Source organism: Phyllopteryx taeniolatus, chromosome 20 (assembly GCF_024500385.1).
Source record: "Phyllopteryx taeniolatus isolate TA_2022b chromosome 20, UOR_Ptae_1.2, whole genome shotgun sequence".
NCBI classification, from domain to species: Eukaryota; Metazoa; Chordata; class Actinopteri; order Syngnathiformes; family Syngnathidae; genus Phyllopteryx; species Phyllopteryx taeniolatus.
In genome coordinates, this window is record NC_084521.1 from 15,107,549 (window position 1) to 15,133,792 (window position 26,244).

The 26,244-nt window shown below is 40.6% G+C and overlaps 1 protein-coding gene across 3 annotated transcripts in view; it reads left to right on the forward strand.

The window, feature by feature from the left end:
* cntnap2a (contactin associated protein 2a) overlaps positions 1 to 26,244 on the forward strand; it is a 294,944-nt gene that overhangs the window by 216,400 nt on the left and 52,300 nt on the right. For all 3 annotated transcript variants that reach the window (XM_061758709.1, XM_061758710.1, XM_061758711.1), the window contains exons 16-17: positions 21,181 to 21,337; positions 22,830 to 22,957. In XM_061758709.1, the coding sequence (XP_061614693.1) occupies positions 21,181 to 21,337; positions 22,830 to 22,957 (285 nt within the window). The remainder of the gene's footprint in view (positions 1 to 21,180; positions 21,338 to 22,829; positions 22,958 to 26,244) is intronic.

Sequence of the window (26,244 nt, forward strand, 5' to 3'; positions counted from 1 at the left end):
CGATTGGTTGGCAACCAGTGTAGGATGTACCCTGGCCCGCACCCTAATTCAGCTGAAAGAGGTTCTAACTCACCCGCCTCCCGAGTGAGGTTAAGGGGTATGGACAATGGATGGATGAATCTAAAACCAAATAGGCAGGCTCTTACCTCATCAACTAAACATTTTGAATAAGTTTACCAGCTAATAGATTTTTCTGAATTAATATATAACCCCGTACAGGAATTCTGAATTCTGAAACATTTTTCTGAGAGTATTACTAAAAGGGTATGTATTTTAAAAAAACATGGTTAAAAAATACAAACAAAAATCTTTTGAGCCCTCTTAAAAAAAAATAACATGAACATTTCAGCAATTGATTTGAGAGATGCACCATTTTGATCTTTATTAAATTGTTGGTGGCATTTTTATATGTACAGTATGATGGCAGACATGTTAACGACTACCATGTTTAAGTTGTGTAGATTACCTGTATTTTATTTAGAAACCCATTTTAGGATTCAATTTGACATTTCTGTCTAGAGGCTAATGAATTTTATCCAGAGTAAACAAAAACTTTCCTAATCTAAGTTTTGTTCACCTCTGAGGGCTCAGTTAAGCGTTCTATATTGTTGATTTATAGGCAATCAAAGCCGCTAATTATTTTTAATGTAGTCAATTTGTGTTTTCTGTCATCCCTGAGGTTGGCAGATGCTGTCTCCACTGCCAGTAGTGTTTAACGCTGTCGCTGTCGACTAAACGGCCCAACGTGTATGTCACTAGATTCATTAGCTTGCACTCATCAATGCATCTTTGGCGTCATGCGTGCACGCATGGATAAACAGACGTCAAGGGATTGCAAAGTGATATCAAGGTGCATCCTGTGCACCCCAAAGAGTACAATCACGTTTGCACTGCTGTTAGCTTTTCATTCATCAGCTCTAATCTTCCTGGGGATTGCATACCCATCTGGGAATGTGGGAGTTTTCGAATAACGTCCAACGAATAAGCCTTCTCGTTTACCACCACTTGTTCACTCAGGTGTGAGTGAAAATTGTGTTTTTAGTTGGCTGCAAGTGCTTTGATGCATTGCTGTAATTCAGCCAGTAGCTGCACATACACTGATAATATCATATGACCACGATTAGATCTTTCATTACAGCCAGGCAACCGGTGTGTTATACACACACTGATAATACCGGTGGTTAATGTACTGTATAAGCAGCGGTACTTCAGGTGACGAATTTAATTCATCCATAACCCCGTTTAAAAACCAAAACCTTTCCGTGTTTTTTCCGATCAAAAAGAATGGAAATTCAATTAATCCATTCTAACCCCAGATCGAAGTTACATTTACCTTATTTTTAATGGTGTGTGGTTCAAAATAAATACAGAACAATATAGAAATAATAAAAACACACTTTATTTTGAAGAAATAACATAAACTTGATAAGTGTGAGGGCACAATTGGGAGGACTACAGTTCCTGCATTAAATAAGAGTCTCCCTCCATAATAGCATAGGCCAGTTTTGAATCAGGTGTTTCTTTCTTTTGTCTGTCTCTTTTTCTAATTCACTGGTGGAATTTGAAAACTATCTATTGAACCGGAAGGAGTGTACGCTGGCGGGCTGCCGTTCTTCCTCCGGAAAGGTTTTTCTTTTTAGTTTCATATGACTGTAACCAGGACCCCTTTGCACCTGTCGGTGCCTTAAATCTTCGCTGGCTGGGAACAGTCGCCTCCATTCTAGCTAGCTCCTCGGGCTAGGCTAATGGACGAAGAGATCTGACTTGAGGGCAATTGCTAGAACTGCGTACATGCGCAGAAACTATGCGCAGTAAGTCCAAAAGGGTTAAAAATCATCAATTTCTTTGTATTTTTTTCAGTAATTGTGGCATTGCAGCAGAATAAAGTAACTAGGATGTCATTCTTTGAAACTCTGATTTCGGTGCTCGTTTTTTTTTCGGCGGACTCAAATGCTAATTGTAGTCACCACCTGTTTTTGAACAGCCCGACATGAAACTCGTCGGCGTAGTGATGTGATGGTGGCGAAAATTCCTGACGCAAATGCTCCCATGGACACTTGAAAGAGAAGGGTTCGTGTTTGTTTGGTGTTCCTCTCTCATAGACAACTTCACATAATACAGACTGTGTGCAAGAAGAAAGAAAAGGCTTAATCTCCTTTCTTGTATATTTGAATGAGAACAGGATGTTTAATGTGTATTACTTGTGTATTATATGTATGATGTTTGTATTAGGCGGCACGGTGGACGACTGCTCATTTTCTGAGCCGCTTCTCCTCACTAGGCTCGCGGGCGTGCTGGAGCCTATCCCAGCTGTCATCGGGCAGGAGGCGGGGTACACCCTGAACTGGTTGCCAGCCAATCGCAGGGGCACATACAAACAAACAAACAATCATACGCACTCACATTCCCACTTCCGGGCAATTTTGAGTTGTCAATTAACGTAGCATGCATATTTTGGGGATGTGGGAGGAAACCGGAGAGCCCGGAGAAAACCCACGCAGGAGAACATGCAAACTCCCCACAGGCGGGGCCGGGGATTGAACCCCGGTCCTCAGAACTGTGAGGCAGACGCTCTAACCAGTCACCACCGTGCCGCTCTCTACAACATTACTAATACATAAATATGTGGTCATACATACATCAAGCAGATGAAAAATGTTTTTTTTAGTGTTTGAGGGTTGTTTTTTTTCCATACAATATCAAATATTGAGTTGCTGTAAGGCAACAAAATGTGCAAGAAATGAAGGATGCTGAATCCTTTCATTGGTGCTCAATTTATTTACAATCTACAGTGTTTTTCTTGCACAGTAAACAGGAAAAGTTTAAGGATCCAGACAGAATGTGCTGCTGTAATCCATAATGTATTAAGCAGAGCTACAGTATATACAGTATTCATTTATTTGGGTGGCAATTGTCCAGAGCATCGAGCTCATTTACGCTCACCTTATAATTCAAAATTGTAATTCCTAGAATTTGCAGTCGATCCCTGCTGAAGAAAGAGTTGCTTGTTCTCGGCTCAGAGAACAAAGAAAGGCACAAAGTCGTGGGGAAAAGAAACATGTACGGACATGATGCGCAGGGTACGAGTGTAATATCACCAAGATGTGACGTGATAAAAGTATACATGTGAATAGTGAAGGGGGGCCTGCAAGCAGGAATAAATTAAGGCTGTCAGGTTGGAGAAGGTGCTGACATACAATGTTGCGACATCTATGCAATAAAAAGTAACCTCACTGTCTTCCGTAAGGATCAAACACTTTTTTGTTCTCCATAATGGCGTCGTACGTCGTCAGCTTCACCTACACGCAAGGTCTGAGCTTGTTGTGTTTGTTGGTCATGTAAGTAAAGCCCTGCTGGGGCAGCAATTGACACCTTACCTTTGTTCTGTCAGTGTCAGTGTTAGTGACAGCTGTTGACTTGACTCTTGTCCCAAGAGTTTACAGCGCACGTGTAACCTCATTCACAAGACCGCTCCGCCCTTCCTGCCGTTAACTAAAATCTAATGAATGATGCATTTAAACTCTCCTGAGTGGGACATTTATGTGAGGTGTGGACACTTAATTTAGCTTTGTTTTCATTTAGTCCTGTATGGGCCGACAATTTAGCGTAGAGGTTTCATCATGGGCTTTTGTGCATCAACAATAATCATCTTACTTGTGTGGTCATGCCTGAGCATTCATGTGATGGATGCACACATGCGACTATGCATTTTAACTATGCACTTGCACGTGTGTGCACGTCGTCCCTCAGGGAAGGTCAGGGACATTAGCGAGATCAAGTAAAGTGGTCTTGTTCATTTTATTAACTGCCTTCCTGATTACATCTTGCCTTGGGGTATTCTGCCTCCATTAGCCAGGTCAAAGCGTGATCACACCACCATACATTGGGATTTTGTTTTGCTCCATCGAAAAGACATCTGAGATGCTAGCAAATGCTTGGGAGCAAAGGGGTCATTTCAATCTAGAATGTAACATTTCGAAATAAACAGATGTAATAAAACAAGCAGCGAAGGAGCAGAGTTGAGTTTGCCACAGTATGGTTTGTCAAAATTGAATCCGAATTGTGATTTGTACATGCATCAGCGTAATTTAACAAACAAGAGGGACACAAAACACAAAACAACAATGGATGGTAGAGAAGAAGAATTAGATGCTGGGTGCCTTCCTGGCATTCACCATTTACAAACTGTTGTGTTTGAAAAGCGACGCTATCTCGGAAGGCGTAATATTGGGAACTTGGTCCTTCCATTCCTTGTCCATTTATACAGAATAGTGTGACCTGTCAAAATAAAAAGAATCCCAGTTTGACCAGATGGCAGCATGTCACCAGAGGTGTTACCGCATGTTGGAGACCAATTATCAATATGCCAACCATCCAGTGATAATTGTGGTCATGGCCCTGTGCAAAGACTCTTGTTTTGTTATAGTATGAGATTTTATTCAAACTCTGCCTGTTGTATATCCTTACCCAACTTGCTCCTATTAAAAATGAATAGCTCCCCTACTCCCTGTGTTGACTAAACGGCTCAACCTTGGATTGATAAGCGGTGTCAAAGTGCTACACGCTCTCAAACCAGTGGTGATTTCATGATTTGAACTTCAGATTGACATGCATGTGATGTTCTTTAAACTTAATATTCAATTACCGACGATGCCTCCTCTCCACCTGCTCACAGTGAGCCCGCATAACTTTCTGACGGTGCCGTCAAGTAAATGATGAACTCGTGTGTTTTGAATTGATTGAAGTGTATTCATGATTTGCTCGGCACGACCCACGAATGCAGACTCAATCATCGCAGCGCTCATTAGCACGCAGAGCAGCACACAAACACTGTGTACCTGGCACCCTCCAGCAATTTAACATGAGTTAGACCCACTAATAGCGTTGCACATTCTTTTATGCTGATCTTCTCACAGATGAAGGCTATTTCCATACGTGCACAATGTTATTACCCTGTTTGTGTCCTCTCTTAGAATAAATCAGCATGTATAAATGGATGTTTGATGTTTTTTATGGTTTGTGTGTTTTTGGTATTGTTTTTTTACAGTGGCATTTTGGGGCAAGTCATTTCAGCCCGCTATATGTTCCGCATGTATTGAGGACTGACAACACAAACTGTTTCTTGAACAGGATCTGCGTGGTTTTATACCCGACAACCATGTGATTTATTGCGATGCGAATGAAAGTGAATTACAGTCTGTTGTTAATTATTCCACTCAGCTCGTAGGGGAATTAACAGTGTTGAGGATTAACAAATTACATTGAACAACGTGACATAATTTAATTACAAAATTTACATTATTGTTATCTGTTACATTCATGGGAGGAAATGTGTAATTAAATTTGTTGTTTTTGGAAATGTCCATGAATAGAATTTTAGATACAATCTATTAGCTTGTCTTGAGATTTTGAAAAGGTAAGACTCATAGTTACACTTTTGAACATGTAAAAGAACACTGACTTTCAAACACTTTGATCTTTATAATGTTGGACTTTTTTTTTTTTTTTTTTAATGGAGCGTTCACTTATCTGGGTTGTCATATGAAATTGTGCACAGGTATGCCACATGCTGTACACATATACAACAATGTATTTTTTGTGTAAAGAACAAATATGTGGTTAATTTAAAAATGATGATGTATGGTTTTAAAGTAATTGAAATAGTTGTGACATTTTCAGCAGGGTAAGTTGTAATAAGTTAGGTCATTGTAACGTTGTTCTGCCACATAAAGAATAACACAAAGTTTAAAAAAAAAAAAAAAAAAAAAAAACTATGGAATTCTGGCCTCCAACTCACTCCATTGCATTCTGTTTAGGTCCTCACATAAACTCCAGCTGAACGTTCAATTGGCACATTCAATGTGGTGCTCTTAATATCTCACAGATGCAACGTTCAAGCTGTCAGACCAAAACACAAAACAAAAACAACAAAAAAACCTTGCATCAAACCAGCAACCAAACAGTGAGCTGGGACAGTGATGTTTCCTCATTATGGAAAACATCATGAAATGCTCTAAAAAATAAAAAATAAACATTATAAGACCAAGTGTAATCAGAATCAGAATCATCTTTATTGTTCAAGTGTGTCCCAAAAAACACACACACAAGGCTGTCAAGCACGTTGCCATCAGTATTCTGGTCACCCTGTTCTCGAGAGCATCACAAACTAGCTATTTGGGAAGAATGAACAACTGAGAAAATCAGATGAGCCAATTAAATGGTATTAATGAGTGGACTTGAAAATGTAGTTTTAAAACCCCTCGATTTGAAAGTTTATTAAATTGCATCGGGTAAACTGTCACGGAGGTTGTTGGCGTGGGTGTTTATTTGTCTCTAACTCTCTCTTTTTTTATGAAGAAAAACAATTGTTTGGAATGTGTAAACTAAACCAGCTATGTCAAATCGTACCGAATTTCCCGCAATGTGTATGCAGGCCAGGGTCAGAAACTGTAAACCCATACGAGAAAACATAGTGGCCTGCTTTTTTAATACAAAAAAAAAAAAAAACACCCCTCTGTCATCTATCATGTTTTAGACATCAGTTCATCAGCTTCACACTAAATTTGCCATTTATTTGCTGTTGCTAATTGAAACCATCTTACACTGTGGTTGTATTAACACTGCCTGCTTGTGCAAATGGATGAGGCGTATGTAGTACAAACCAAGCCGAGTGTTTGATTTAAAAGCACGCGTGCACTGGTATGTGCTGCACTAATGGATATTCATCCTCTGTGACATTGCCCGATTATAATGTGCGGGTCGCATTAACATGAGCATTATGTCTTCCAGCATTGAATGTTAACGCACGGCTTATCTTACAATATTATAATAATATTATAAGGCAAATTCTGTGACACTGATATTGTGCAATCAATGACTCTGCTCGCATATATTAATATACGAGGTCACCCACGTGGATAACTGTAAGCTATCACTGTGACTCAAGTTTCATGTCTTGAGGGCACATGTGGAATGTTGTATCTTGAATTCCACCCATAATGATAGAACATATAACATAAAATAGAATAGAATCTAACTGACTTTGTGTCTAGAAGAAAAGGCCTAATTATTAAGGAAGACAGTGATATATTATTTAATACGTGGAGGAAAATCAGGATATCTAATTTAATATGCCCTTATTTAAAGACGTGTTCTCGTCATTGTCTTAGAAAAACAAAGACAATGGAAATAAATAATGAATAATTGGGTTCGTTTTACCTCAGTCTTTCTAAGATCTTACCCTGAAAGGAAGTAGTACACATGACTCAATACCTTACCTCATTTGACATTATTTGATAATCAATATACCAAATGTGTGCCAGTAAGTTATTATTTGATTAGATCATGGAATGTTTGTTAAGTGGAGAATTTTATCCATGAATTTCCTTCAAGATCAATAACGCATCGAACCAAGAGGAGCATAAGCATAATTAAGAAAAATCAGGTCTTATCCAAGGCTCAGGATGATTGTTTTCTTAATTGCTAACCTTTTATTCATCATGTAACACATGGAAATTTGAAATATTTACTTTCCTGACAAAATTCAATTTTGTCTCAAATTAAGATACAATTTTGATAATGCATTTGATTTAAAATGAGGTTTTGCTGATTGGTAGAGATTATGTCTGACTTGTACTGCCTCAGACCTAAGTGTACCGACTCCACTTTAAATGTTTGGTATGGTTGCTTTCCAAATAAACTGTTACCAGCACCAATATCCCACTCGAAGCATTCTGCACCCTGTGTCCTAACCTTGCCAAAGCAGCAAACAAGTGGCAGATAAAGATGTTTAGAATAGCCGAGTCGCAATGTTTGTGCCTGGAGAAAAACAGATGGGTGAAAAATGGGCAGAAATTTTCGAGGCAGTGATTTAAAAAGTAAGTAGAAACCCTGCAAAGAAGATGGCAGTGAAAGATAGCAAAGCAGGAGAGGGAAGAGGAGGGAATAAAAACACAAAGCCTCAGTCAACCTTTACAAAAATCAATAACTCAAGCCAAAATGGAGACAGCAGGGCAATGAGGGAGAGGGCAGAGCAATAGGAATACCCAAGCGGGGGAAAAAGAGACAGCGGTCTAAAGAGCAGACAAAGATGAAAACAGAGATGAGCATGTAAGAGAGGGACAATAATGATGATAATAAATGTTACTGGGTGTTTGGGTGCTCAGCGGGCGAACCTACTTGGTTGCTGTCTCTCCGTGAGCCTCTTCACCTGCGGATTGAGTGCAAACAAAGAGTGACGAAGAGGACACATGCCGCGGACTCAATGCCAGAAGCTTGCAAAAGGTTATTTTTTGTTCTCCCGTGAAAGACACAGTGTTGACCATTCAAATGTCTGCTTGTCCAATAGCCACCCAACCTTGCTCCTTTTATACCTCTCTTCAACAGAATATAATCCTTTATTTTTTTATAACAAAACAACTTCTTGACTTCTGTTAGCACTACATTTGACATATTGAGGCTGGTTAATGTGTAAAAATGGTGAAATGTTGTGTGTTAATGGCACAAACAGGCACATACCATGTAAGAGCTAAGAAATGAAGAATGAAAAAAAACCACCTCTTTACAAGGCAATAAAAGACAATATGGTTCACATCGTCAGAAAACAAAAAGAATCTAACAAAATCTAATACAAGAGCTGCAGCAACAACAAAAAATTGTTCCTTCATGAAGGCATTCAAAATCTGGTTGTAATCTTTAAGGTTTTCAGAAAGGTACTTCACCATAGGCTATTGCCTCATTGCTGCAAAAGGTGACCAAGATGTTTGAAATAAACATGGTGGAGCATATGGAAGTGATCACATTTTTGCAAGTTCAACCCATGCTTGTGTGGGTTTTCTCTGAGTACTTCTTCCTCCCACATTCCAAAATCGTGCACACTTTATTAGGTTAACGTCCGACTCGCCGCAAAATAATGGACGGATGCATGTATTAGAACAGTTCTCGTTTCTACACCATTGCAAAATTGCAACCAGGAAAAAAAAAAAGACGCAGACAACCCAGATCTTTAGAACAAAAGAAAACAACAGGCTTAGGAATAAACTCCTGAAATCCATCATGCATCTGACAACAAAGTGGTGTGATAGCAAGCAAAGCAAACAGTTGGGAGCTGAGTGCACATCACTTCACTTCAAATACAAAGCAAGAATTTCACATGATTTTTTTTTTTTTTTTTTTTTTGTGACAACTGACAGACACAACAAAGACTTGTTTTATTTTAATATTTTAATTTTGTATTTCCCTTGAAAAGAAATCACTTTCATTACTGCAGCTCATATGAACAGCAGTATTGGCCACTGTAAGTGAGATGGCCTGGTCACCTGAGCTGGTTCCCTTGATTATTTTGATTTCTTTATTTTTTATGCAGTATCATGTGTCCCGTGCGAAACGTTCATCACAACATACGTGTCCTTTTATATACCGTACTCACATGGCTTGGCGGAGGCCGCCCCGGCTGGTCGCTAGCTCAAAACCCGGAAATGCAGTTCCAGCACTGTGCCTGTGAATGTTCTCATTTGTCCGGGTCATTTTCATACTCAGGGTTTTTAATCGATGGCAACTGGACTGTTCTATTTGTCTTAGAAGACATTTCACCTCTCATCCGAGCCGACTTCATCAGTCTGCGCAACGAGGTTTAGTTAGTTCGCACTAGCCGGTGCCGGACAATCGTTTTTTTTAGGTGCATCAATTGAAGTTTGATCACCGCCAAACCTCCCAGCCCCCTCTGGTTGATGATAGTGTTTTGGGAACATAAAATATCGATTAGCAGGCCACCCCAAACTCCTCACCATCTATGTTTTGAGTTTGGGTGCCTAAAATACATCTCTTCGCCCCTTGCAGCACCGGAGTTTTGCATGCCACTGGGTGTCCTTCGTTTGGTGTTTTTCCTCTCTCACTGCGTGATGATATATATATATATATTTATTTTCCCCTCAATCGCTCTCATCTATATTCATAAACGCTGCTGTGTTTGCCCTCTTGTACGATGATTCCAATGCATGTGTGGGTAAAATAAATGAATAATGTGGACAAATGTGTGTCTTTTGGCAGAAGTCATTTTCTTCATGATCTATCTGTCCATTGGCCTTGACCTGGGGGTAACACGCCAATAAACACACTGAGATGACTTCCTGGTAATGATGATTATGGTTGTTTATGGTTGGCAGACACTTTTCAATTAGAATGACTGCCAGTGGTTTGTAGCGTTGCACGTATACTAAGTGTGTGTGTGTGTGTGTCCGTGTGTGTCGGTTGAAGGGGGTGTGGTATTGTGTCCTTTATCAAGCAGACATGCCAATTAGGGGCACAGCTATTGATATTAATGCTCCCTCCCTCTATCTCCTCTTCTCTCCATTCTGAGGTGTTTTTCATGCAATGGCTGACTACACTCAGTGATGACCTACGTTACTGTTAGTGTGTGTGTGTGTGTGTGTGTGTGTGCGTGTGTGTCCCAGTATGCAGAGTGAATTTACTAGAGCATAAAGCTGTGCCTAACAGCGGGCAAAGGAAGGAGCCACATCCTGTGAACTGTCAGGAAGGTGGATGGTGTTATAGGTGCTCTCAGGTTGAAACTGTTGGAAAAAACTCATTATTCTTCCACCGGCCTGTCTGCTGCGTGCACAACATGGACATTCCTCCCCAGACTCCCTGCGCTGCAGTCAACCAGCAACGAAACTGTACACTTTGCACTCTGTTTCTCTTTAACCTTTGCTCTCCCAAGCCAGAATTTAATGCTCATGGAATAATTTTTTTTTTTTTTTTTTTTTTTTTTTTTTAGACAAAAGATTACAGGGTGGGAATTGACAAGTAACACTCAATACAATATCACTAACAATAGTATAGTACAAGAAAAATGTTTCTGAATCATCACGCTATTCCTGTAACTGAAGAAGGGAAAACTTACAGCAATAGTCTCTCATCCATAAGGTTACATAAACACCTACCTGTCCAATGTTCCACCATTGAGACCCATAAGGCCACTTACCCAGGTGTCTGGTTGTTATGCCAACAACACAACAGGATTGTTTTGAAATACAGTACAGATTGTTTTGCCATTTGGTTAGGGCAGGGGTGTCAAACTCAAATTCACGGTAGGCCAAAATTAAAAATTGGGACAACGTCGCGGGCCAAACTTAATATTTAATGAAAAATCACTGCAATGTGCATGTTTTCCTTTTCTGCACAAATGCAGTGTTAAAGTTGATCATATGGCAACAAACTTATATTTTGCTTAAACACTGAATCTGGAATAAACAAACTTTAATATCACAACCACTGGCATTGAAAAAGGAGTTCAGAACATAAGGGATTATCCAAGCCCTTTAAAAAAAGTATATTACAAAATTAAAAACAATTGATTCATTTTTTTTGTTTTATTTTTTATTGTTTTTAATTCACCATAATTGATCAAGTATTCAAATACATGTTGGTTTATTCTCGTTTTGTTTCAACTTAATAATGTATAACTCGAGGAACAGCTAGGAACCACCAGTCAATGTCTCAGCTTCAAATGATAAGTTTACATAAAGCTCATGATGTTATTAAAGTATCACTGTTTTTATAGTCAAATTAGCAAGTAGAAAATCTACACATTTGATTTTGATCAAAGGACGTTGATCAGATTTATTGTCAATCGTATCAGCAAAACAATTAGCTGAGCTTGTCAGCACTTGCTTTCTAAAGAAAATGTACTGTATAGTCGATTAGGTCTTGCTTCGGTACTATTGTGAAGTTGTTGGTTTTTCTTTTTTTGTCATAATGAATTTATTTTTTTTGTCCAAATAAATCAAGCAGCCAATCAGACGTGTCCAATATGAGGAGACTGTTCCATCCATCTTCTAGCTTGCTTATTCTCATTACGCTCGTGGGTATATTAGAGCTAATCCCTGCTGACTTTGGGTAAGAGATGGCGTAAACCGTTGATTTGGACTTTGTCATACCAACACACTTCAATGAACATAACATGCATGTTTTTTGTAATATACGAGGAAGCTGGAGTACCTGCAGAGAAACCACACAAGAATGAGGAGAACATCTAAACACAAGATTCAAACCCGCAACGTCAGAACCGTGAAGCAGCTGTGTGAACCACTTGGATACCGTCACTTGACCAGCACCTCACCATAAGGAAATTGACATCTTGCTGAAGAGTAAAAATCTTCAACAAGCTCTCAACCAATACTACAACCCCAATTCCAAGGAAGTCGGGACGTTGTGTTAAATAATAATTTGCAAATCATTGTATTCTGTTTTTATTTATGTTTAACACAATGTCCCAACTTCATTGGAATTGGGGTTGTATTTTGAAACTATATCTTTTGTTGTACCCCTGCAAAAGATGCATAAATTGTAGTTGCAGGTATATTTTGGGATTTTAGTCATCAGACCCTTGGTATTTGGTTTTGATTGAATAGTAAGGGGCATCAAAAATACAGTATAGGATGATGACTGGATGGTCAATTGGACGCTAAAATGATTACACCAACTGCAGGATATTGTGATCAATTGTGTCTTTGTTTACAGACATTTTTGCTTGAGTCAAATTTCTCACGTTTGTTGGCTCATTTTCTTTGCCTCTCGACCCATGGTGGCCGTCAACTGCCGAGCGTTGTAATTGTGTGCAACGATCTGTAGTACTCCATGTTACATTATTGTTTAAGAGCCAAACAAATGGGGCACCATTTAAACGTGATTTCTCAACAGCGTGCCTAGTGGTGAAAACATCCATAGTCTACTCTCCAATCATTTGAAATGCACGGTAGCCCTTTGCGGATCAAACCATATGGGATCGACGGAGGAGGGCAGCCTGTATTTCAAACATAGCCTCAGATCTTGATCAGAGCAAGGGGAGTTTGCCAAATCGGATTAAGGAGCAGATTAAATCAGGACTAATAAAAACACAAATAGATTAGTTGCCAGTAAAAAGTCACAGAGAAGTGGTGTGGAGAGGCAGACACTGTACAGGGCTTGATCAAAGAAGCGAGTGAGAAGGCAGATATGAGAGATGAAGGCAGAGCAAATGCACACGTAAGAGCAAGTCGTGAGATAATAGGGAGACGGATAAAGGGGAAAAAGGACCTCAGAGACCAAAAGATATGAGAGAGCAAGAAAAGGGTGGGAAGCTTGGCGTATAGAGAGGGCTAAATATGTGGGAGTGATCGAGATTGGGGAAATGTCATCAGGGTTGAGAGGTTCTTTGAGTCGAGTGATGAATAGGTGGTCCATGAGAGAAGGATAGACACACAAAAGAAGCACACGGACTTGCAGAGATAAGCACAAAGACAAAGGACATACAGAATCTCCCTTTATATTTTCTCTCACACACATACACATTGTCTAGGACTCGCTGGCGAAATTATGGGGCACTGCTAATGTGGCTCCCACTCACAACAAAAAAAACCGATGCGAAGATGATAGGAGGCTAACAAAGAGCGGCTGGTGCTGAGCAGAGTGACAAGGCTCAGCTCTGAACAAACACAAACAAATGACAAGACAACAAAAGAGCAGGAACAGAGACTCTCTGACAAAGATGAATTGATCCACTACTTTGTGGACAGGCTGGACTAAAAATGTTTGTGTTTATGGGAAGAGGTCTTGTTCGTCTTATCCAGAGCCCTTGAGATTTAGAGAAAGCGTGTTTACTAAATGTGTGAGTGGTCGTGAAGAGCACTTCACAATGACAAAACAACAATCTTAAGATGCTGCATCATCAAATCCTATTGAAGGCCTGTTTGAATGTCTTTTATACTGATAAGTTCATATATTGTGGATTTGCATTCATACCATCCTGCTATAGACCACACACGTGCGCACAATTTTTGGCAACTAACTTTTTGGTCATGATTCTTTTAGTGCATCATTCGGAGGGCTATTTCTAATACAGTGGATGCCTATTCCATGCAAATATGTTGCAAAAGTCAGACAAAAATCCAGAACCCAAACAAATGTACACTGTGTTTGTGGGTCGTTTTTTTTCTGCGTAAACTAATACTAATCATTATAGCTCAAAGTACTAAAATGGTAACTCAAAGGTAAGGTTTGTTACACATTTATTCGTATTGTAGGTTTTACTGTACTATTAACAACAGTTAATTGTATAACTTCTACATATGTGAAGCTTGAATTCGACGTGAAAAACACATCTTTGGCATCACGTCAAATCGGCCAATTTACAGAGGACATTCGGCTCGCCCATCTGCTGCCTTCACCGGACGACAATGCTCTGTGGAGTAGCGAAATGTCTACCCAACAAGGTGACACAGTTTTCATATATCTGTGTGGGTCCAAGAGTATGAAAACAAGCTTCTGATGAAGTAGAATACCAGGAATGTCGGCTTGTTTTAGTTTGCATTGATCGATCGGAGCTGGTGACCAGGATGTGGAGGGCCCAAGAGGATTTTGCATGCTCTTGTCTTAGTTCTGGCAGCGTGCAAGTCCTCAAGGATGGGTAGGGAGGTACCAATGATTGTTTTTGGCAGTCCTGTTGGCTGTTGCAGTCAGAGTTTGTCCTTTTTTGTGGCAGGACCAAACCAGACTGTGATGGATGAACACAGGACTGATTCAGTGACAGCCGTGTAGAACTGCTTCAACAGCTCCTGTAGCAGGCCGTGCTTCCTCAGAAGCCGCAGGAAGTAAATCCTCTGCTGGGCCTTTTTGAGGTTGGAGTTGATATTAATCTCCCACTTCAGGTCCTGAGAGACTGAAATTCCCAGGAACTTGGTCTCGACGGTTGACACAGGGAAGTTGGACAGCGTGAGGGGCAGTTCTGGCGAAGGATGCTTCCTGAAGTCCATGATCATCTCTACAGTCTTGAGCCTGTTCAGCTCCGGGTTGCGTGGCCACACTAAAGCAGTAAACCGTTCTTCCATCTTTTCTGCATAATTTCTCTTTGTGATGTTAATTTATTTTGTCAGGCGGATTCTAGTGTGATTGTACTGGGCTCTGACCCCCCTTTGATAGGCGTCCTCTTTAGCCTGGCAAAGTTGTGATATGTCTTTATTGGTACACACACATCTTCACAGAAACTGACATAGGATGTGACACTGTCTGTATATTCATCCAGGCTGCCAGTTTAACTATCAAAGACACTCCTATCTATCAGTCTAAACAGTCTTGAAGTTCTATATTTGCACAGGATAGGCGGTGAGGAAGGCGGGCAGCGGCACAAAGTTCAATTCCATCTTGATTTCCAAAATGTTATGTCCAACAATGCGTGGAAAACAACTTTGTGATCATGAGAACATTATTCAGATCACAACACGCACCAACCAACATCACAACACTTGTCATGACAGTGTTGTAACAATAGTAGCAGTATGGCGCACAGCCATGCTATACTTCAAACCTGTGGAAATACTTCCAATCCTTCACAAATGAAAAATTATCCTTTGACTCATGGTAGTGCATGGTGGTGCAGTGACCGTTCAGTGACCGAAGGGTCACTGGTTCGAAACCCGGCTACGGCTGTCTGCATGTCGAAGTATCCTTGGGCAAGACACTGAACCCTAATTTGCTCCCAGTGGGCCTGGCAGCAGTGGGCCTGGCAGCACCTTGCATGGCAGTAGTCGCCCATTGGTGTATGAATGTGTGTGTGAGTGGGTGAATGTGAGGCTTTGTAAAGTGGGCACTGTGATGGTGTAGATAAAGTGCAGTCCATTTACCATTTACCATGATGTCATTTGTGGAAAACTGGTCCCATGCAGTGATATATTTTGGGTTGCATAAGATATAGAATGCCCATTAGGGTCCGCTATAGACACCCTGCCAAGGAATCCTCAATGAAACCATTTTAATGAGTCCTCCTGGGGGAGGCTAGAGCTGACAGAAGGGTCTGCAGCATATTTTTTGATGGTTAGGTTCCCTTAAATAACAATATGCTGTAATAATTTACTTTTCAATGCAAACAAACCATGACACAACAGAACCTTTGCTGAGTGGTGACACACTAAAATGTGTCTGTGTGCTGTAGCCCTGTTGTTTATACAACCCCTTTTCCAGTGAAGTTGGGACGTTGTGTTAAACATAAATAATAAAAGAGTACAATGATTTGTAAATCATGGTCAATCTATTTTTAATTGAAAACACTACAAAGACAAGATAGTTCATGTTCAAACTGATAAACATTATTGTTTTTAGCAAATGATCATTAACTTGGACTTTTATGGCTGCAACACATTCTAAAAAAGCTGGGACAGTGTCATATTTACCACTGTGTTACATCACCTTTTCTTTTAACAACATTCAATAAACGTTTGGGAACTGAGGACACTAATTGTAGGTGGAATTCTTTCCCATTCTTGCTTGATGTACAGCTTCAGCTGTTCAACAGTCCGGGGTCTCCGTTGTCGTATTTTACGCTTCATAATGCGCCACACATTTTCAATGGGAGACAGGTCTGGTCCACCGTGCCACCTAATAAAACCAATTTAAGTACGTCTGGTACACTGATTATTCTTTATACAACGGAAAGACCAAATCACAATTGTACTTACACAAACCTTAAGTACCACTGGAAACGGCGAGACTGGACAGAACAGGAACAAAGCAGGAGACACGAGTATGGCAGATAAGCAAAACGACAACATAAGTAATACTATTGTTACTATAATACAGCATGAGCCATTCTTAAATACACCCAAGAGCAAATTGCCGGCAGGTGCAACTAGGTGGCTCCTCCCACATCTCCTAGGCAACGCTGCAGGCAGAGAAAGGAAGGCATGACCCAACAGGCAACCAAAATACAGCACATGACAGATGAGTACAATGGATGAAGTGGTGCATGACTCCAGAATCCAATTCAGACTACTCTCCTCCCATTTTTTGAAGTTTTAAAGTTTTTATTAACAGTTAAATAAAAAGGAAATGTTCTCTAAGGCAGAGCTGGAAAGTTCTGTGCTTTTGTCTTCTCCCAAGTTGCTCGATGTGTCCTTTACTTGGCCGTGCAAAGAAATTGATACATTCATCATCGTACAGTAGTGTGTGTGCGCGCATGTGTGTGTGTGTGTGTGTGTGTGCGTGTGCGTGCGTGTTGGGCGGGCAAGGGGCTCGGGGGGTCCCTGAGGCAACTCAACTCAAGGCTTTACCAATATTTTATTTCTTCCGGGAACATTTACCAAGTTTGATGGCTGTAAAAGGGAAAGGAAACAAAGGAGACAAGCGAAAGAAGCAAAGTGGATCAAATTATACATTCAATTTGGCCCGTTTATTTTATATATCTCTCGTGTGTTGTGTAAACAGCGGCTCTGATTTTCCCTCACAGGAAGTTGGAATGCTCAGTTTTTTTGTTATGACAGCTTGAGTGACAATGTGAATTAGCAGTAGGAAATTGTATTTAAAAAATGTAAGTGCTATATGTAGCGTCAAAATTACCTAATTCCTTTTCCAGCAATACGACCATAAATGCACATCCTCAAACCCTTGGCGTGACACACTCTGAATGGCACGTCAAGACGCAATACAGTCCACTAACACGGCTGACGTTGCCGGAATATGCCACTTTTGCCATAGTACAGAAAACTAAGACTTAGAACATATTTATCTAGCCGTGCTCCATGCCACTTATCCTGTTCAGGGTTGTGGGCAAGCTGGAGCCTCTCCAAGCTGACATTTGGCAAAAGGTAGTCTACAGCCTGGACTGGTCATCCGTCAAACACAGGGCACTTAGAGAGACAGAACATTCACACTCAAATTCCATTGGTCAGTGGGGCCTAAACCCACGCTGCCTGCGCATATGTCAAGCATGTGAAGCGCTACACCAGGGGTGTCAAACTCATTTTTGTCACGGGCCACATCGCAGTTATGGTTCCACTCGGAGGGCCGTTATGGCTGCAAAACCATACGAATGTATGATTGCCTCATATTATTACATATACACAAATTAATGGATAATTACTTTTGTTCAACTGCCGTATGAATCAATTTTATTTTAAAAGTGGGGTTGGTAACAAAAAAAAGCTTGCAATATCTCAATATTTTTAAAAGTGAAGCCAATTTGGAATTTTGGTATTTTAGCAAGAAACACAAAGTCGATGCACACTCTCGCGGGCCACATAAAATGACGTGGTGGGCCGGATCTGGCCCTCGGGCCACCAGCTTGACACCTTCAGGGATCCTAGCACATATCAATTAAGTTAATTAATTTGAATAACTAATTAAAACGTCAAAGAACCAGAAATAAGTCAGTTGCCTGTTACTGTGCCTTTTATGTATTTCTTGTACAAAATGTGTCTAAATGAGAACCGGTTCAGTACATTTCATAATGATGTGAATGATATATTTTTTAATTCAGTTTCCTATATTTTCTTTAGCAGGAATAACATTTGCAGGAGTTCCTCATATACAACTGTATTGCTACAGTATGAAGAAAATGTCAAATAAGTTTACCAGAAACTAAGGCTGTACTTTAGACCCGACTTATATTTCAAATGCAGTGTTGTTCTTTCTATTATCTTTAACAACTGAGAAAAGCTTTCTAAGTATATCCATCTTCCCTTATATTGATGTTTGTTGCATTAGATAATACATACAACAACTGAATAATCTACACTACTTACTGGAAAACTTGCTCTAAATACTTACATTGTCCTATAATACCTGTATATAATACCTTGTTTCCTCCTGTACACTGCCAAAAGCGCACTCCATCTTTTTCACACACACACACTGTGCTACGCTTGTCAGTCGAGTAACGCAGTGACCCTTCCCTTCATGGCTTTCTGTATGAGTCCTGCATCAGTACAATTCCACCTCCGTCCTCCTCCTGCACGTCTCATTCCATCCGGGCTGTCATCCTCACCCCCCACCCCCCCGAACCCCCCACACAGTCCCTCTTCCTCACTGTCTTCTCTCTTCAGTCAGTTTGTTTTTTGGCAGAGCTTAAACGCCATCTCACATGAGACCTGGAACTGGCACACTACATGATTCTCGTTGTGCGTTGTGTCATGCGCATACTCCTACGCTTGTTTTTTCTCTCACCTCACCTGCATTGCTCTTGTACTGTCACAAATATATGGCATTTTGCTTCAGGAAAAATACATTTCCAACATTCAAACTCAGTATGTTGGAAAATACTGGATATATCACTTAATTGCTGAAAACGGTCAAGTTTGATGTGTGTGCTGAACTGTGTACTGTGTGATTTCCTACACCCAAGGGCACATTTACTATGGATTGGCTATTTGTTTGCGAAACAAAACTTACATGTCATGCTTGAACACAAATAAAAATACAGCTGTGTTTCAGAATTACTAGGTTAAGTAAACCTAAACTGCCCAGGTCAAAACTATTTATATCCTCATATGTATTTGTTTCTTCCTTTTCTTCTATTGCTGACAAACAAATCAACAAATGTTACCAGAATAAGCACACATGGATGCAATTGGTATACAACTGTGACTTTCATTGTCTATGATGACATTTTAATGTGGAATTGTTTACTTTGGTTAGAATATGGATGAAACTATAGCAGTATTATATTTTGTCTGACTTTTATTGCTGTAATGGAGTCCACCAAAGTGGTATTGACAAGGCAGTTTGCTTTTACCAGAGTCAGGAGGTAAATGCAATATTGTTCAATTTCCTCTTTTATTGGTATATATTGTAAGACAAATCATGTGTTGCTCTGACTACTCACATGGGTGTTTATATTTCCTGAGGTAAATATACGAATGTTTCTATTTCAAAAACACATTTTAACCATTAGTTACTCATTATCCACTGATTATCTGCAATATAATCTATTGGAGATCATAACCAGAATTACCTTTATAATGCAGCCCTATGGGGGGCACAAGCGAGTGCGAAAAGTAGGCCGGTCCCAAGCCCGGATAAATGCAGAGGGTTGTGTCAGGAAGGGCATCCGGCTTGAAACTTTGCCACACAAATATGAACGTTCATCCAAAGAATTCCATACCGGATCGGTCGTGGCCCGGGTTAACAAACGTCCGCCACCGCCGCCGGTGGAAAGACAGCTGCTGTTGGTCGAAGTAGCTCTGAGCCCCTTCCTGTTTGCAGTGGTGAGGGATAGGCTTACAGTTGAGGTTAGACTGGAATCCCTGTGGACCATGATGTTTGCAGATGACATTGTGATCTGCAGTGAAAGTAGGGAGGAGGTGGAGGAACAGTTAGAAAGATGGAGGGATGCACTGGAAAGCAGAGGAATGAAGATTGGCTGAAGTAAGACAGAATATATGTGCATGAATGAGAGGGGTGGTGGGGGAAGAGTTAGGCTACAGCGAGAAGAGATAGCAAGGGTGGAGGACTTTAAATACTTGAGGTCGACTGTCCAGAGCAATGGTGAGTGTGGTCAGGAGGTGAAGAAACGGGTCCAAGCAGGTTGGAACGGGTGGAGGAAGGTGTCAGGTGTGTTATGTGACAGAAGAGTCAGAGAGAAAGTTAGAGAGAGCAGACTTCGACGGTTTGGACACGTCCAGAGGAGAAATCGTGAGTATATTGGTAGAAGGATGATGAGGATGGAGCTGCCCGGCAAGAGAGCTAGAGGAAGACCAAAGAGAAGGTTGATGGATGCCGTGAGGGAAGACATGAGGGCAGTTGGTGTTCGAGAGGAGGATGCAGGAGATAGGCTTACATGGAAAAGGATGATGCGCTGTGGCGACCCCTAAAGGGACAAGCCCAAAGTAAAAGAAGAAGAAGAAGAAGAATCAGAATTACCTTTTTGTGTTCATATTATTATTTGACCTATATTGGCGTGTATTTCAAGTTTGTAGCACTTTCTAGCTGTGCATTGATAATGTGCATTAGTTATTTATAAGAGTTCCCACTGCAGTAGCATTATTAAACAGAGTAAAATTTGCTCGCCAGCTTTTTCACTCAGCTATTTTAAGGCTTAAAGACCAAAGCTCAGTATTTTCACAGAAAAGTACAATCACAGACATGATCTATGAGCCATTCAGGTGCTTAAAATGTATGAAATGAATACATTACAGTCACCATGCAGCGGCTATTGTCAATATGAATCACATGAATGCAAATACCTGAAAGATTTAACAATTTAGGAATGAATTCCTCAAAGATTTAATGATTCAATGATTCAATTAATCAACTAGCAATAAGTGACTTTCAGCTGTTTTGCAACTTAGCGTATAGATTTTTCTCTGATTGTACCATTCAGCTATTACACCATCATCCAATACACCATCTGATGACTTTATGTTTTTCCCTTCCCAGATGGGACTCCTTACACATGGTGGGTGGGCCGGGGCAGTGAGAAGCACTTCTACTGGGGGGGTTCGGGTCCTGGCATCCAGAAATGTGCCTGCGGCATCGACAGGAACTGCACTGACCCTAAGTATGATTGCAACTGTGACGCCGACCACTCGCAATGGTATGTTACTGTCAAATACAACTGTGTGGTTAATGTGTGCAGCAACAGTACACATTACTGCTCAACTTTCCCACTCCACAATGACCGTAGAGCTTGAAGTACACTAATCGCCAATCAAGTCTTTTGCCATTTACAACACGGACTCAAAAACAAGCAGCGTTTCCTTAAGTGTGTGAAAATATTTGATTTGAAATGAGACCAGTAGCACAGTCACTTGCTAAATATGCAACTCTATCCTCAAATATAATAAAAGCACAGCTCAGTGACTGTTTTTTTTTGTCAATGTCTTTATGTCGCCAAAGTGTTCTCTGTCAATTGACTGTCTGTTGTCGTACTAGAGCGGCTCCAACTACCTTCCTTGTTCCTTGTGTTTTTTTTTGGACATACTTGGCAAATAAAGATGATTCTGATTCTGATTCTGACAATAGGTATCAAACCTCCAAGACCAGTCCTATACCATTTCAGCCCTAGCGGCTGTGAGGGATTATTTGTAAAGCTTAGAAACAAGATTTGTAGAAGAGCCCTTTCAAAGGACATTCCTAAATTACAATTAACAAACCTGTTTGTGGTCCAGGAACCTCTCAATTGCTTCGCCAGGTGTCACACTTGAACTTAATCCTCAAAGGTCACCCACAGAAATCCTGAAAAAAACTTTTTTTTTCATCAGAAGTTTTGAAACTGGCTCATTTATTTGAAATTCAAATAGTAAAGGTCAAGGGGCCTCTTAAACACACATTTCAATTCATGATCACACACCCCATGACTGAATATTGTAATTGACTTACAGCTTCACAGAATGCATGAAAGTCATCAGCAGCAATTTTTATTTCTATTGTTTGTCTAGTTTTGTGAGTGTTCTAAATTCAAAAGCAATATTGACTGAATGTTGACTGTCACTACCCATAATGCACTCAAACACAGAAGCTTTGACACCGCAATCATCACAACCAGTAAGTGTCAATGTTTGTATCCATCTGATGGATCATGCTCATAAGATAACACAATTGGCTAAGACTGGCCACGTTGGTCTTTTACTAATTCCTGCGTGTTAGTGAGGATGAGCGGTTTCATTTGCCTTTATGTCTTTCTCTGCCTCTTCAAAACTGACAGGACTACAAATAAGATTTACTGATCTCTCTGTTTGGGTGATTGGCTTTTTAAAATATTTCCTACTGTTCTATTTTCAGTTTGCACCCATATTTTCGGCAGTACACACACACACACACACACACACACGATTATTCTTTTTCTCAAGCTCCTTCCAGTTGTCTCATAAAAAACATTCAATCTTATGTCAGTTGAAAAGGTAATTTGATTCGTGTAATGATGTAAGTAATAAATGTATTCATTTGCCCAATATAATTGATTCTCATTAACACATTGTTATCATGATGAATTCATTAATTTTCAATCATTTCACCATCTGAATCACACTTCCATCAAGTTCAAAGTTTTAGTTTTGTTCAATTCCTATTTTTACTTTGTGCTCCAGGAAAGAAGATTCTGGCCTCTTGACATATAAGGAACACCTGCCAGTCAGCCAGGTTGCCGTGGGCGACACCAACCGAGCTGGCTCCGAAGCCAAACTGACAGTTGGACCGTTGCGCTGCCAGGGAGATGGTGAGTATCGTCACTGATATATCGATTATTACTATATATATATATATATATATACGCTTGCCATGTGCCATATGTAACCCCCTTCTCGAAGTCTTTTTTTTTTATTTATTTTTTTGCATAGAATCCCCACTTTGTTTAAGATAATCAAAACAAAGATCATCAAAACAAATCTAAATATCAGACAAAATTAACCCAAGTACTGCAGTCCAAGTGGAGTCAACGAATATAGAGCCCCGAGTGACAATCAAAAAATAGCCTCACCTCACGCGGTTTTCATTTGCTGAAGGTAATTAAAATTAAAAAAAATTAATCTGAACGAAATCCTTCTCTGAAATGAAAATAGAGAAAATAAAGATGCTCCCCTTACAAGAAAAAGAAGTCAGTTGCATGGTGAGCGCAGAGGAGGTCTGTGGACTCAGTGGATGCGTTCTTTCAAAGCAAGATAAAAGGTCACCACTGTGGCTCAAAGCCTGAGCACACTGCTTTATAATGATCAGTAGATCTTAAAAGAAACTTCAGTCTTTGCAGGAGGCCTGCGCAGGAAGACGAAACACGGAGAGCACATGGTGGATTAGCTGCAGGTATGAAAGACATCCAGTATAAGTCTAAATTAGTGCAGTGGCAATGGCCTAATTAAGAGGAAATATGTGCATTAATGACTGCTGCTGAGAAGACCCAACTTTCGCAAATTCTCAGCTGGTTGTAGAGGCACGGCTGCGTAAAGAGTTCAGCAAAGGTTGGATCAAAAGCACACCTCCAGTCTTGCTACTGTGCTTATTAAAACTGCTCCTGTTGACAGCGTGCAAAACCTTTTTAACGGTCAGGGCGAGCAAATGGCAGCTTTGTCTTTTGTGTTAAGGTTTCCTGATCTATTTTAAATGGCCATGATCTTTAAAGGGATACATAGATACATAGGATGATTACGTATATGAGCAGGCTGGATTATGGTTTTTATATCTCGTTGAGGTGAGGAGCAAATTACTATCGGAACATGACCAAACATGGAAAACAGGTTAGCAGACTTCGTATGTGCAGTGAAACTACAATAGCTACGGGCCAATGACATGATGGTATGAACCCGAACTTTCCAAAATATTCATTTCTTTATCTCTGGTGTCTTTAGACAAAAGTGAAATACAAACGAATGTATATAATTTATTTACAGTATACTATTATATGTATATATAATATATATATTGAAGTTAAAGGACAATGCGTGTAGGCAGTTGAATGGCCTGAAACCATGCAACCTCTTTGAACTACTGGGATTCTGTACAATGTATTTGGAAGGCTAAATAATGCAGCATCCCCAATAATGCACAGGCACAACACAACAACTTATTTCAGTTTTGCTGTGCTTGAGCTGTACATTTTTTTAATTCATGTACTAAAATGTAGACTAATGGATGCCTGCTTTTCATCCATTTCCATGACCCAACAATTGCTATTTCACAACACTTTCTTTAATGTGGTTGCTCGGAAAGCAAGCACACACAAAAACAACACAATTGCCAACAGCAGGCCCACTTTTGTGCCGAAAAGCTTATCATTTGAGAAACACGGCCAGGAAAGGAAGGAAACCATCTACCATATTTTCACCATAAATCCCATGGGGTGTCGAGCGCTACAAAAAAGATCAGGGAATTTATTCCGTTTTTATTATCATACGAACAGTTGGGAAACGTGTTTACCCCGTGCAATGAAATTACTTTGCTGTCCGCGTGACTGCCAAAAAATGTAAGATATAAAGTAGCTATGAAGAGATAGTTCTTCAGTCTGTTAGTCCTACATTTCACACCTGTAACTCCGGCTTGAGGGTAGAAATGGGAATAGTCTTTGCTGATGGAGGCAGCATCCCCGTGGGCTCTGCGGTGGGAGATGCTCTGCATTGGTTCTCAGCAGTTTTTGCCACTCTTTGCGGGCACCTGTGGTCCATCATGATGCCTTACTACACAGCGATGCAGCTGGTTAAGATGCTCTTCACAATGTAGCTGTAGAAGTTGCAGAGAATCTTAGGCGACATATTCAACTTCCTCATGCCCCTGTGGAAGTATAGCCGCTGTTGTGCCTTCTTGGCCACCTTGTGTAGCGTTCAATGTACAGTTGAGGTCCTCCACTGATGTGGAAGCCCAGGTATTTAAATCTGCTCACCCTTTCGACTTCAAGCTCCCGGGTGACCATTATTGATGAGGCCTCATCTCCTTCCTCATAGCCACAATCATCTTCTTTGTCTTGTTTGTTTTGAGGATAATAATTCATTTGACTTACAATGCCCTTTCAAGGGACTCAAAGATGCTTTATAATTGCACACATTATTCATTCACACCACAGTCAAACCCAAGTGGTGGTAACCTGTGTCCGGGTGATGATATGAACCAGCGACCCTCCGGTTGCAGTGCATACACTTAGCCTCTGCGACACGCCGCCCCTATTGAGTTTATTGTCCTCACAGCATGACACCAGACTGGCTACATCCAGTTCTCCAGCGATTGGCATCCAGTTTGTTCTCCAGCGATTTGACATTGGCTAGCGGGAGTTAGTAGTTGGGAAGTTGTGGCCAGCTAGCCCTAGCCTTTAACCAAGCATGCAACCTCTCCTCCAGTGTGAGACACGGGCTTGTTTAATTGAACACAAATGTGTTATACTAGCAGGAAGCCATGACTTATTCATTAATATGAATGGCAACTGTTGGATAAACAGCTATATTGTACCTTCTCCCATCTCATGGAAGAGCATTTCATAACTCTGCCTGTCAGTGCGTCACTGTACGTTGCTGGACCATTGATGAACAAAGATATATTTATCATAAAAATACTAATAATAATAGGCGGCACGGTGGGCGATTGGTTAGCACATCTACCTCACAGTTCTGAGGACCCGGGTTCAAATCCGGCCTTGCCTGTGCGGAGTTTGCGTGTTCACCCCGTGCCTGCGTCGGTTTTCTCCGGGTACTCCACATCCCAACAACATGCATGGTAATTTGAGACTCTAAATTGTCCATAGGTGCGATGGTTCTTTGTTTAGACGTGTCCTGCGATTGGCTGGCAGCCAGTTCAGGGTGTAAACCCGCCTCTCGCCCAGCGTCAGCTGGGATAGGCTCCAGCACATCTGCGAGCCTAGTGAGGATAAGCGGTACGGAAAACAGATGGATAATGATGAGGATAATAAGAATAATGTAATGATACTTCCTGTGTTTGTTTACTGTATTAGTAAACAGACTGAAAAACCACAAGAAATCTAAGGAGGCCTAAAACCTTTACACAATAGTCAAAGAAAAAACATTGAAA